The following is a 13,848-nucleotide window of genomic DNA, read 5'->3' on the forward strand; positions in this document are numbered from 1 at the left end:
GGCAGAAAAATATGAGGAGAAACTATGAGAACCAGTTGAGATCAGAAATTAGGAAGAAGCTGCAAATGTGATGATTGTTTCAGAAATGAAACAAACAGCTAATACTTACCAAATTATCCGTTTCTGGATCTTCACAGAAAAAAGGTTTTCCTTCTTTCTCCTGCTTCCTTACAAAGTTTTCGATATCTACATCAAAGCTGGCAGAAGTTGTGCCTTCTGAGCCTTGTGTAGATTGTTCACATTTTTCAAATAATAGTGCTAACAAGGGAAATAGTGGGTGCCTAGAAAAAAAAAGTTTAAATACATGAATAAGTATTTTCACTTATGTGAAAATTAAGACATCTAGCTCAGAAAAGCTCACAGTTACTCATGGGTGTGACAAGTTCTGGAAGAGACTGCATATAACACCACTGGCTAGAGCAAAATAAGATAGGAGTTCATTTTCATTTTGATTTACCACACTGCAGAGGCAAATACAGCAGTAAAATACATATATATTTAATTAAAGAGAACAATCAAAAGCAAAAAAGCTCTGACTGTTTAATTCACTGTAATTGAGTGGCATTGAGATAGATTAATACAGTGCACTAGAAACGAGATTTAGGACTTACAAATAGGATGAATGCAGATTTAAATGAAGCCTGCTAAAATTCATCTATTCTTTAATGTAAGCCATACTTATACATCATGAAATAACTTTAAAAAATTGAGAAGAGTATTCAGGCTGAGCTCAGAAGCCTCCTGTGAAATCATGCTCTGAGGAGAAGATGATGTAGTTAGCACAAGTCTGTAAATGAATGGATACATCCTTCTGCCTCAGGTTGGGAATTTTTGGTGTTTTGTTTGGCTTCTTCCCTTTTTTTTTCCCCTTTAACCTGAAAACCAGTAATAATTCTGTCTTTATAAAGTAGTTAAACTGAAAGAACACCCAACCCCATCAAACCTGAGCAAACTGCTTAGCACAGCACTTAACACTGAAAAGTCTCAAATTAGTGTGTTCATACATCAATATTTAATCCATTTTGAGCTAATTACTGGGGAATAGATTGTTATCCCTAAAGAAAAAGGAGTAAAGATTGACCTAATTACAATAAAAGTAAAAACTTGTATTAAAGATAAAAGCTACAATATGACAAATAGGGACCACAGTTTAAAGTCTAAGTAGCTTGCTAAATTTTGCAGCCACCCTTTAAAACTCTGCTGAAATTGAAGAATCCCACCACCTCAGGAGGTTTTTCCTTGGCTGATGACTGACAGTGACTACAGAGACAGCCAAGAGATCACCTGATTTTAAGCTACTTATTATTTCTTTATTAAAAAAAATAAATCCTCTACCCTATCCTTTACCCTTCAAAACACAGAACACGAGTCCATCACTACCTGTAAATGGCCTGCTTGTCTGCATCCATTGGAGTCTGAGATTCTACAGGGGCAGGACTCACCCCTTCGGCATCAGTTTCAGAGCAGTTGGGATCTTGTTCAGTTTTTAACTCTGTTACCACTTGCATCTGTAGAAAAAAGGGTAAGTTCTAAGTAAATCTGTAGCCCTGACGTAAAATAAGGGTACTGTGTTCTAAGGGAAGAGCAGTGCAAAGGGCTCCTAAATTGCCAGAAGGTTGGTGTGACTTGGCAGTGACTCAAGAAGTTGTAGCAGTAACAAAACCCATCTTTTAATCCCTGACACTTTTTGATGGATAAAGGTCACTTGAAGTTTTAGCATTTGGCTTTAAAATGGGAATGACAGATATTAGCAAATTGTTAAAGCATTTTGTTTCTGCAGTGGCTGTTTTTGGAACAGCCTACAGTACACTGCTCCAAGAAGTTTATGGGAATGTCTGCATAAAAATCCTTTAGGATGAAATCAATGTAAAGAAATTTATCCTCTTAAGTTTTCTTTCTTATTTCTTACTGTGCCTTGTATCAGGATACTGAGGAAAAGGATCTTCTTGGGTTTTCCGCCCATTAAAATGCACACTTTCTTAAAAAGATCTGAAATATTCTGTGTCCCTCAAGTCCTTCAATTATAGAAGCATAATCTCCCATGACCTTTAGCACTCCATTTTACATACTGTAATGACCAAGTATTTTAGGACTATCAAACTACATGAAAACAGCAGTAACTCCTTCTACACATCCATTTACCACACATTTATACCATGGAAAAGCAACACAGAGCCACAGCTTCACCTGACCACCTCCTAAATTGCATTAGGAGGCTGGGTATACCTTTGGGGTGCTTTGAAGGTGCTGAAAGTGGTTTTTTCATCACCTCCAGCTAAATACCTTTTGGACTAAAGGTCTTACAGGAACCCGAACTGTGAAAGTCACAGTTTCCACCCCTCAGCCTAAACTCTGGTTTTCTCCCGTTTGAGCATCTGCACAAAGACATGAAACCACTGCAATCTTTTCTCTTACTTCTCTTTTATCTCAAGTAGAGGACAGATGCTGTTCTAGGTATCTCCAGGCAGCCAGAACTGACAGCTGCAGAGAGGAAGGCATCCTGAAACTATTAGAGAACCTGACTTTAACAGAATTTAATTTATTTGCACACAACAGGAACAGAAAATTTTTTACTATTCTGAACACAGCCTGGAAGAACCAAAAGGTTTGTGCTGTATTACCTGTTGGGGCCAAGCCACCTCCTAGCAAAGTCAGAAACTGAGAAAATCCAGCATCTCTCACCCAACAGAGCAGCCTGCCTTGCAAAGAGCTCCCTCAGCAAGCAAAAATGATTTTCAAGCCAGAATGCTTGCAAAAAAAAGAAGATGCAACTAATGGACTCATTTCTTGGCTAATAACAGGAAGGAGGAGCAAATTAGGGGATGACTCAGACAAGTGATTATAAATGTTGGCCATACATCTGCAGAGTTCTGTTAGGGTTCTATCTCCCTAGGAGGAGGAAAAACCTCACTTAAAACTTCAAGTTTTTTTCTGTGGGCCATTTCCAAACTAGAAAAACAGCAGGCACCCAAATTACCTGTCTACCTTGGACACCAAGAGCTTGAAATAAGCAACAAACAGGAAGAAAAAGCTCTCTCCCAGTCTGTTATTTAGAAAAATACATATTTGACTTTCACTGCCACAGGATGGTATGTATTTGCTGGGGGAATAAAGTCAAATATGTAAGGTAGGTAAGAGGAGAGAGAGAAATCACAATTGCAAGAAAAGAAAGAAACAATACAACTAAAAATCAAAAATCTGACTGCGTTCAGATTAACATTTTACAAGAGATGTGGAAGGCTGCTGGTTTTCTTCTGACTGTTCCCTGTTGTTGCCATCTGCTGACAGAAGTACTTGTATTTATTGCTCAGGGCTGACACAGAGTAACAGAAAAATGGGTCTTCAGAGGACAGGTCACCTCATGACTTGTCTCCAGTTAACAACATTTTAATTTGGCAATTTAAAGTGTACAAATGCACAGCCTGTTGTACAAAAAAAAGAAACATCATGACCAGACATAACATGAGTATGTTTCATTATTCCAGCTTAAACAATGCCAAAGCAGGCACTAAGGACAAAGTCACTATTTTTTTTCTTCCTCCTAACTGTATTTAGCTCCTAGAGAAATGAAAACACACCTACCTGTTGTCCATCTTGATAGTTGTCTATACTTAATGTCTGTGTTGCCATCATGGTTATTAAGACATTAATTATGTCAAATCATCATAAGTGTGAACAAATATTCTTTAAAGAAAAAAAAAATAATCAGTTACAGAAGTGGCCACTTAGAATCCAGTTCTAAACGATGAAGAAAAAATAAAGGTAAAATTTAAGACTTATGCACACCTCTCGGAGAGTTTATTGATAACAATGGCCATGTGCACATTCAAACAACAAAAAATTCCGTTTGGAACTATAACAGGTTTCATTAGCAGAAAGTTCATAGCATATTTTTATATTTTAAAGTAAAAATTTTGATAAGAGGCTGAGGTTCTTTTACACTCACAAACTTCAAGTAAACTTTAGCACTTATTTCTGCACTACTTAACGGACATTCTAAGATAAAACATGAAATCTAGAAACAGGCAGGGTTATGTTTCTGTGTTTTGAAAAGGCTACCAACCCACTGAGCATTGCTGAAATAATAATAGTTAAAAATGATGAACCAAATGCAAAGTGTTAAGGAATACCCTGTTCACTTATGAGTGTGAATCCCATATTCTAAAGTAGGACCTGAAACTACTTTCAGAGACCCAAGGCTCAAATCACTTCTGACACCAGGTATTTGCCATCCAAGCCATTTAGGGTTCAACAAAGAATGGGACAATATCTAACAATATCTTAGATAATAACAATATCTAAATAATTTTAAGCAATTGGGCCCACGTGATTATAAAGTTTCAAAAGCGACAGAAGAATTCAGAAGTCTCAATTTCAGAGACACTTGATACTTTGGGAAATACTAATTACAACAGGATTTAAACACAAGTATGTGTTATGCATCATGTTATTCCCTCTAGGCATTAGCTGGAGTTTGATGCCCAGATGAGTTAAACATTTTTAAGTTAAGACACACAGTAATTAAAAAAAAATAAATTAGCAAAGCACCACCATCAGATAGTGTGCACCCATCAAATTACTACTTCACATTTCATTTTCTTGTCAGATTTGCAGCCATTACAACTGAAATCACATAGCTCATTAAGCTATTACCAGTAACTATTAACAGAGAAGTCAATTTTCCTTGACACATAGGCGTCCTAATGTTTAACTACTATTAAAAAAAAATCCATATTAAAAAAGAAGTCACAGCTTATGTCTTGAAAAAGATTACATCCAGATAGTAATTCCAGGTTTTCTGCTCTTTTCCACTTATGTCAGTATTGAAAAAACTAAGTTTTAAAATTTTCACCAGTTTAAGATCTGAAACAGAGTAATTTTTTTTTTTTTTGTAATGTGTTCCATCACTACAAATTTTTCAATTATTTTTAAGTCCTTCCCTTACTATTCTATACTACTACTGCATATGACCATTTTTAAGAGCAGTTTTTACATTTCTGGATATCTTCCCCTACAGATTATAATAGTCTCAAGTGAGTGTTTCATTTTGGAAACACAGGACAAATTTCAAGGTTCCCTTCTTTGATAACAGTTTCAGACACAGAGACAAACCAAACTCCTCAGGAGAAACCTCAAAAAGCCTTACTTTGCATCAAATTCACTCACTGTAATTCCTACGTATGAGTGCAGTGTTTAAAATCTTTTTTTAAACAGCTTCAAAGACCAGGGAAGTTCACCAGGATGATGTAAGCATGGCTTCCTCTACGAACTAGGTTATATCTGTTTTTACAGAACATCAGTATTCTTTCTTTGAAACTCCAAAAACGTTACTGATTCCTCCACGAAAGTTAAAAATACAAAGGGAACAACATAAGTGCACTCACTGGTACAAGTACTTCAGCTTTAAAAATCTTTTTTACAGTTATGAATCACTTAGTGTTAAAAGTTAAATCAGCATTAGCCACAATAAGTGAGATACCTCTCAAAATACTTTAAGGGAACACATTCTAAAACATGAGCCCTGTAAGCATTTGCCTTATGTTTAAACATTTATTTTCTTTCATAAATGGCAGCTGACAGCCAGGGCAAGTGTCTGTCTCTATTGATAGACTGAACAGGCACATAGAAAATGCTGCTTTTCTTCCTTCTCAAAAGACTTATATTTAATTTATGACTGTGACATCCAAAGCATGGACCAGACTATCTTCAAAATAAAAGCAGAATAGTTGAAACGATCAACAAAGAAAGAGCAAACACTATTTAATGATTATTTCAAAGCTGAGTAAGTTCCACACAAAACACTGCTAAAGAAAGAAACTGGCTGTGGGGGAAAGATGAAATTCTTAGGCAAAAAAGAGAAAATAAAAAGTAAAACAGTTGTAGAAGAAGAAGAAGAAGGTCTTAAGAGTTCACAGGGATGTGAGATGATGTTAGTGGCATGAAGAAAAACCTGGAGAGGGAGGCCAGAGACATAATACATGTAAACTAGTAAAGACAGTAGGACATGGCAAGAATTTCTGGAGAACAAGAAAAGCTGGTCCAACCCCTCCTTCCAAATTTCCATAAGGAAGAGATGTTCCACATCTGGAAGGCCCTCAGGCCACACAAAAGAAGAAAGGAGGTGCACAGCTTTGAGCTAGATCCATAGATTATTTCATCTAGAAGATTATTTCATGACTTTTGCCCTATTTTATCCCAGGGGAATGACTGAGAGGATTCTACATGGGTATATCCTTTATTTCCCACAAGAGCTTCCCCTCTGACTTATAATTACAGTAGAAAAAGATTAAGCTATTAGGCAAGATAGGAACTGATGAGATTTAGTGAAGACAACCACCGCAAATCAAGAAGAACAAATTGAGCTAATCACACACTTCAGTTGAGGGAATTAACTGAGGAATTACTTCGGTTCACTAAAAAGAAACATTTCCTCAGTACTCAGTAGAGGCAAGAAACAAACTGTGTTAAACTTTACGAAAAGTAACTGAAAAGGTATTTACAGATTTAGCTGTTCCAACTTCATTTGGGATGCAGCACCCAGGGCTCGTTAGCAGGCACAGCCTCAGCAGATGCTCAGGCTGCAGACAGCGATGGAGCTCCTATCGCTCCCAGATGTTTATCAATGCCACCCTGCCACAGCTAATTACTTCCACAGCTCCACCATCGAGCTCGCACAACACATGGATGGTTTCTGATCCTTTTTACATCTAGTCAGCCGGGCTAGTTCAGGCCTCTCCCTGTTAAAGGTGGCTATGATGGAAAGCAGCTGACTCGGTCTGAAGTGGTTGCGGTGCACTCATACAACCCCTGCTCTTGGCTGACCTACTCGTGTGGTAATTTCTGGCTGATGTGCGTTGATTCTCGGCTCACAGCAGGACCATCTCTTACCAGCACACTGTGCCTTAGGACAGAGAATTTGGTTATCTGAGGTGAACCCAAGAATATATGACTTGAGAATAACTTAGCTTTCAAATGCCAATTATTCTCTGTGAAAGAACTTGAGAGTAGAGGGAAAACTGCGTTTGTGTTATATTCAAAGACTTACAAATAGCAAAAATAACCTGAGGGTGAGTCTGCCAGTCTGCTTCACACAGAACAGAACTAACTCTCATTCTATTTATTTTGAAAGCAAAGCATGTGGAAAACCCAAGGAAAAACTTCAGGTCATGTAACTGGAAGCTGATGCATGAACTGCAATCAGAAACTCCACTGGACACCTGTGGTGAAAGGGAATTCATAAAAGCATTGTGGTCTACAAAGCAAAGGGGAAAAAAAGGGAAGCCTTTAATAAATTGAGGTAGGAAGGGAAAACATAAAGCAGAAAGGAAGCTAAATGAGCAGGGGTAATCATAATTAGAAATGTGGAGACTTTGTGCAAGTTGAGTGTGTAAGAGGAGAGATTAAAGGTGAGCTGAAACATATACACAAAGTGATCACTTGACATACATCACTCCTCACTTGTTCCACTTACTCCTTTATACTTAACGGCACAGGGACCACCCAGTAACATTAACAGAAGGTGCAAGTGAGCTGGTGGAGATCAGTGGTATCATTTTTAACATATACAAGCTACAACAGATGTTTGTAACAGATATAAATAGTTACGCTTCAGGCTAGGAACTAACCACCAACCCTCTCAGGGTTGTGAGGGAACTGCCCAACAGACTTGTTAACAAGTAATCATGCCTTCTAATTTTCCTTCATACATGTTTCTTTGAAGTCCTTCAGAGAGAAATGCATGACTGGCAGATTTCGTCATGGCTCTTTGTTCATTCTTATTTAACTTTAGTCCTGGCACTTGCTATATAACATTAGATCCTTACATTCACACACCAAGTTAAAAAGAAACAAACATCAATTCTCTCTGAGACATGAAAAGCATCTAGAACTGGCTTCCTTTTCAACACAATACATGATGATAGTTGTTTCCAGGGCACGCTGTTTTCTAAAGGAGATAAAATATTGGCTGTGAGAAAGCTGCTCACCCCTTTCCTTCAATGAGTTGAAGAAGACATTATCTTGTTCCAGCAGAGAGATCCCACTGATGTACAATGTGAAGACAGAAACCTAAAAACCAACAGAGAAATAGTCAGAAGAAAACAACACCACAGAACACACATTCTAAGACTGACTATGATTTTTAAAAAATTGTTTTATTATGTCGTTCCCTCATCAAGTTTAAATGAACAGACAGGAATTTTTTTTGCACACTTTGCAAATTTTTGCATTGTTAATAATCTCTAATCACACCCAGTATCCCACGCTTGAACTTCTTATCCCATTATTTGATCTTTCTCTCATCTTATTCCATTCATTCTCTACATTCACCTTTGTCTCTGCTGACACCTCTAACAGAAGGCTCCATTTGGATAATAACTCACTCACTGTTCAACCTTCATATTTTACTCTCTGGCTCAGTGTCTGTCTGCCAAGACTAGACAAGACACATCCCAAAAATAAAACTACAAAATGCAAATAGGAATAACTCGCCACTGTTGTGAAAATTAAGCATGAAATCAAGAAAGGTGAGAGATTCTTTTTCCCCCATTTAAATCTCCTTCGTCATCATTTAAAAACAATCCATGGTAAAATCAAAGCATGATGCTAGAAATGGGCCATTGTTAGGATCCTGTGTTCTGTGAAGACAGGTTCTGCTACAGGATTATTTGGCAATTTTAAAAAGCTTTCCAAAAATTACCACTTAAAATTACTTTAATTATATTTAATAGCACCCACTTGGTACATTGAAGCTACTTTTAAACGTAGTAAGGATTGAAAAAGCAGAGTAGCAAAGATTGTGAAAACGTACTTAGAAAACACAACTGCTGAAAAGCATTAAAAAACCATCTCAGGGGAAGTTCCAGACACTAAGGTTGCACAGAGGCCACCAGAAATTATATGATGGCTAAAACACAGCTGAAATCTTGAATCAGATCGCTTCTCACACAGACAAAGTTCACAATAAGAACTGGAGAGAAGTAACTCCAACATTTTTGAAAGCAAGATGAAATTGGTCTTTGGATTTGAGAACCAATTTATGCACGTGTTATTTTTCAAAAAGTGATGGTTTTCAGACAAGTTCACAGAAAAACAAAATGTGAAGGGCCACTCAATCTAGATGCCATCTCTGGTTCATGAAACCTGGTTCTAAACAGAGCAGGGAAGATATTTGAGAAGTTTTAAGGCAGTTTAAATTTCAGCCATCGGTTAGAGATTGAACACTGAGCAAGAAGGAGTTTCAGTCCGAAGTGATACACCTGGTCTTGAAGGCTCAAGGAGCAGATGGCACATTAAAAGTTCTTACCACTTTTCCTTAAACTGTCAAAGATCTATGTCTTCAGAAAATGGGCTTCTCTCATTTTTGCAGCTTCTTAATTCTGTTCGGAGGACAGTGTAGTAACCCTCTTAATCCCTTCTTGGCATGCCATGCATTTTGGTACTCATTCTCCCTTCAATTTACTGGGCTATTTTTCAAATAAAAGACTTCTCACTATTCATGGCATCTTCAGAACGGAGGTCACTGCCAGATTAATTGGGATAGATAAATAGATAAACTACCCATTCCTTGTCTCTGGTCAGACATAAGGAGGACTATTGCAAATCAGAAAATCCTGCTCCTCCATTCTGAAAACAACTGCAGCCAAGAACCGATGGTGCCACTGCTGCCAGAGCTGGTCAGTCAAAAATATTCAATGTATCAAGAAGTAGCCCTTACCTCCAAAGCCTTCAGCTGAAACTCTGGAAATAACAAGTTTCTAAACACTTTATGAGATAACGAGGGCAGGAACAAAGAGGTACTAAAGAAATGCAGGCCCAGCTGAAAGATGCTGCAGAGGGAAGGATGTAGCTGAGAAGGAACTAGAGGATATTGCAGTGATATTGCCTCTTCCAAGAGACACTGGACAACATTTAATACTGCTGTCTACCCTAAAACTTATCAGCAAGAGAGATCTGAGCTTGCAGATCATGTCTTCTTGCACATCTCAGTGGGGGCAAGAAGAGGGAGTAGATACACCTGTTCAAGGGTGGAGACAACACCAAGGCACTCTGGGGTCTTAACCTGGACTTGCTCTTGTCAATTTTTGTTTTCCTTTTATTCCTCTTGCAGACAAGCTTTAAAGTAATGCCATCATAATAAAAATACCTAACCATGAAACCAAAATGAAGGGCAACTTTGTCTCTCAGAAAGTGAATCACCACTGAGGTTTTTACTACGAAGTAAAATAGGAACTTGTTCATTCAAGTGTCCAAGAACCCTCGTTTGAGTCATCCTCTCATTCTGCACTTCAGCTCGCAGGAAGCAAAGACCTGTGCGTACATTCACGTGTACAAATATGAGCAGACATTAAGATCAATATATTTTTCTAGGTTCAAATAATAACAGTAATAATTGATTCCAACAATGAAGCAGTAAGCAGAGCACCCATGCCAGGACTCATTCCACCGTTGCTTCGGTGGTTATCCAGCTCCAACGACCTGCCCACGCAGAGTCATTCAGCGGAATTAAGACAAATCAATGTGAAGCTGATGCAGACAAGTTTATGATAGCTGTGCTCAGTGAGGATGTTCTCCTCATTCAGCACCAAGGTGGCTTCCATTTCCTCTATTTCATGTACTTATAAAGTTGAGTCATTATTTAGAATATTATACTTTGAAGAAAGACAATGTTCCTGCTCAGGAACATAACACCAGCCTCAGGGAGTTCCATCACAGAGATACAGCCACTCAGTTACTCTGCAACAGCTATGCTGTCAATTGCCCTGGGAGTCAAGCCCTAAAAAGCCACAAAACCAATTTTTGGCTGCAGTAAAATGAGATTTATTTTGTGTCACTTTGTTCCCTTTATTGTTTGGTGGTGCAATAGAATTATTTATATGTTAATCTTGATGAATATGAGATTACATTAAAAAGAGGAATGAAAATTATACTTTAGGAAACTGAAAATTAAAAATAAATTAAAATCCACAACTAAAGTTGGATTTCTTCAGAAATACAGGCTACACTCCAAGCTACCATCATGTAGGATTGCATGTAGGATTTTGAACATACATACTGTGCAGCAATGACTTTATTCAGCAAGATGTCTCCAACAGTGGACCTACAGCTTTGTTGTCCCATTAATCTTTCACAGCATCCTCTTTACGTATCCCTCCATTTCAGATCTTAACAAGCCATACGAAGTATTCATATCACAGACCACCTTCCAAGCACCACCACACATTGTCACACAGCATGACCAAAACAAACCACCTCATTAAAAGATCTGTGTTCCTTTAGCAACTGATGCTTTGTTTAAACTCTGCTTTTGGTACATTTAATTCTGTAAATTCTCCTATTTGCAAGTACCAAATACCAACAAATATTATAAAAAATGTGCCAGTTTATAAGCTAAAATTGCATATGCAGTTAACTGATAAAATGAATATTAAGGATGCACAGATCATAGGAATTCCTCCAGGCACAACAACAGAAGTAAAATTGAGGGGATCTGGGTCTTGTGAAGAACTCCAGCTTCTAATTCTGCACACATCCTTGGTGTGTGCACCAGTGTATTTCTTGGGAAAGGTGCATAATCATGGGTCACACTCCCAATTCACGTCATCACCAATTTACCACAATCATCCTTAACAAGGATGAGAAAGATGAGGAATTCTACCTAACCCAGTCATAAAACGTCACCTCAGTATGCCAGGTATCCTGCCCAAGGTAGCTCTTGGAATTCTGGAAGGAAATCCTCAGGTTGCTCTCCTACTTCCTGCAAAATAGAATCCTCATTCTTCTGACTCTAGAAAGGTCCTCAAATTCAAGGAACTTCCTGCAGCATCTCATTTCTCCTACCCAATTCACACAGCAATTTGACCCTGCTTTATTAGCCCCATAAAGTAATAGTGAGGAATTTAGGGGACTAAACAGCAATTTTGGCAAGAGAAAAACAAAACTTGGGGGAAAGAAAACCCCCCTCTTTAATTATTCTAAGACTCCTGAGGGGTTAGGGTATGAGGGAGAAAAAATATTTCCCATCACTCCCTCATCCACTGCCAATATTCACGTAATAAATGCAGATTCCTTTTTTCTGTATTTTCAATACTACAAACTGGAGGACTTTTTATGGGTGCAGCATGAGAATCCTCACACACACATCATGAATCCTCACACATATTTTTTTGTTAAAGGACAGAGAATGATTTTTTTTTTGCTGTCAGTTTTTATGTGCTGTCATAACGTGTTGGACCCAAAAACCAGGAAGATGGTGTCTCATCTGCCTTGCTGCTCTCGTGGCAAGAGGGTGGCATTGGAAAGACTACAAACACCCCTTACAGACCAGCACTTCCACAGCTGGAACTGATTCTGTACAACTTTCCTACTTACTGATATTTAATTACTTTTTCAAACACAATTTCATTTAAAAAAATTAAAAAATCAATAAACAGAAAAAAAGGTGAGAACTCCACCACCCTCCCCATTTCCCTGGCATTCCCCACATGGATAATCAGGGTTGCTTATGTCCTAGACACAACTCCATCCCTTTGCCACTGAAGCCTTTGGAATATCCACACAAGCACATCCCGAATCTCTTACTTTTGGAGACACTCATAGAACCATATCCTTCCAGGCAAATTAAACCAAAGCAACAGGAAATCCTATTTTCATCATGATTTGCATCAGCACCCAATAAACTATGACTGAAATGAATCTTGTTTTGTGTTTATGCTTTGTGGTTTCATAAAGAAGACACAGAATAAACCACCAGTCTCTCTGCCTTTATTGCTATTGAATACTTTACAATGTGAGCAGTTTGTGTAAGCATATGTTATGTTTTCCAACATTTTTATTATAAAACCATAAAAGTTTCCAATAATTCTATGAAGGGCTGAATTCCTGATGCTATTGAAGTACAGTTGAAGGGTGAGGAGGAGGTTTATTAAAATAATAACTAATTTAAAATGGACTTTGGATGTCGAATGGGTAAGAAAATGCCCTCTACACATTTTTGGCATTTAAACAATTCATCAAGATCAAGATGTTCCCTTATCAATTACTTCATTTTTATGTCTTTTACAATTTCTGGAATAACAACCCCATTAATGAATCAAGAGTTAACTTGGGCTAGCCAAAAAACCTGAAAGAGACACCAAATCCTGGTCCTGCAACTCTGTGTCAAATCCAGTTCCAATCCATCACTACCTTTCCCAGAATCCTCCCTGGTTTGACTCTAACATTGGGTCAAACCTGAATTAACTTCGTTTTCCTACTAAGTGTAGGCCTTAAAATGAACTGTCATTTTGTTTTACAAAATGATGATTAAATAAAAACTCTTCCTTTCCTGCTTGACTCTTGTTTCCCACCTCTCCCAAACACAAGTCTCTATCCCTCCAGGAGTTATGACTGCTGCCTAAGTGTTCTGGGGTACAGAAAGACTATTTAGGATTAAACTTACCCATCACCTACTGCTGTGAGCTGCATCATGCTGAACTACTTGGTCCAGGTGATGACTGCACAGTCAGGTGACATGCAAGGACCAACAAACAGGAAGATACTCATGTCACATGGAATATTCAGATAATTTAGTTAATAAATATTTGCCCAGAAACATATATAAGCCTTGTTTTCCAAGAGCTCATGGTCTGTTGAAGTTTCTCAAGGAACAGCCATATGCTCCATGTGAATGCTTATGCTCCTTTCCCCTCTGCAACACTAAAATCCACAACTCAACTGCTGATATGCTCTTAAATAAGAAGAATCCCCCCCTTCTTTTAAATTAAGACATTTACCTTCTCTTAGAGTAATTTTCAAGATGCTGAATCATTTTAAAGTTGGCAGACTAACCCTGCTCAAACATATTCATCA

General features: G+C 38.0%; 1 protein-coding gene across 3 annotated transcripts in view; it reads right to left on the reverse strand.

Moving 5' to 3' along the window:
- The window catches only part of PKNOX1 (PBX/knotted 1 homeobox 1), a 34,035-nt gene extending 20,193 nt beyond the window's left edge, over positions 1 to 13,842 (reverse strand). Inside the window, exons 1-6 of one of the 3 annotated variants that reach the window (XM_017733316.1) lie at positions 13,439 to 13,842; positions 11,680 to 11,755; positions 7,986 to 8,067; positions 3,583 to 3,684; positions 1,381 to 1,508; positions 110 to 281 (exon numbers count right to left, since the gene is read on the reverse strand). In XM_017733316.1, the coding sequence (XP_017588805.1) occupies positions 110 to 281; positions 1,381 to 1,508; positions 3,583 to 3,633 (351 nt within the window). In that variant the 5' untranslated portion in view covers positions 3,634 to 3,684; positions 7,986 to 8,067; positions 11,680 to 11,755; positions 13,439 to 13,842. Of the gene's footprint in view, positions 1 to 109; positions 282 to 1,380; positions 1,509 to 3,582; positions 3,685 to 7,985; positions 8,068 to 11,679; positions 12,325 to 13,438 lie in introns of those variants that run through there. The other 2 variants (XM_008632847.2, XM_017733317.1) reach the window with 2 other exon arrangements.
- Between the last annotated feature and the right edge of the window lie 6 nt (positions 13,843 to 13,848).

Source organism: Corvus brachyrhynchos, unplaced genomic scaffold (assembly GCF_000691975.1).
Source record: "Corvus brachyrhynchos isolate BGI_N302 unplaced genomic scaffold, ASM69197v1 scaffold32, whole genome shotgun sequence".
Classification (NCBI taxonomy): Eukaryota; Metazoa; Chordata; class Aves; order Passeriformes; family Corvidae; genus Corvus; species Corvus brachyrhynchos.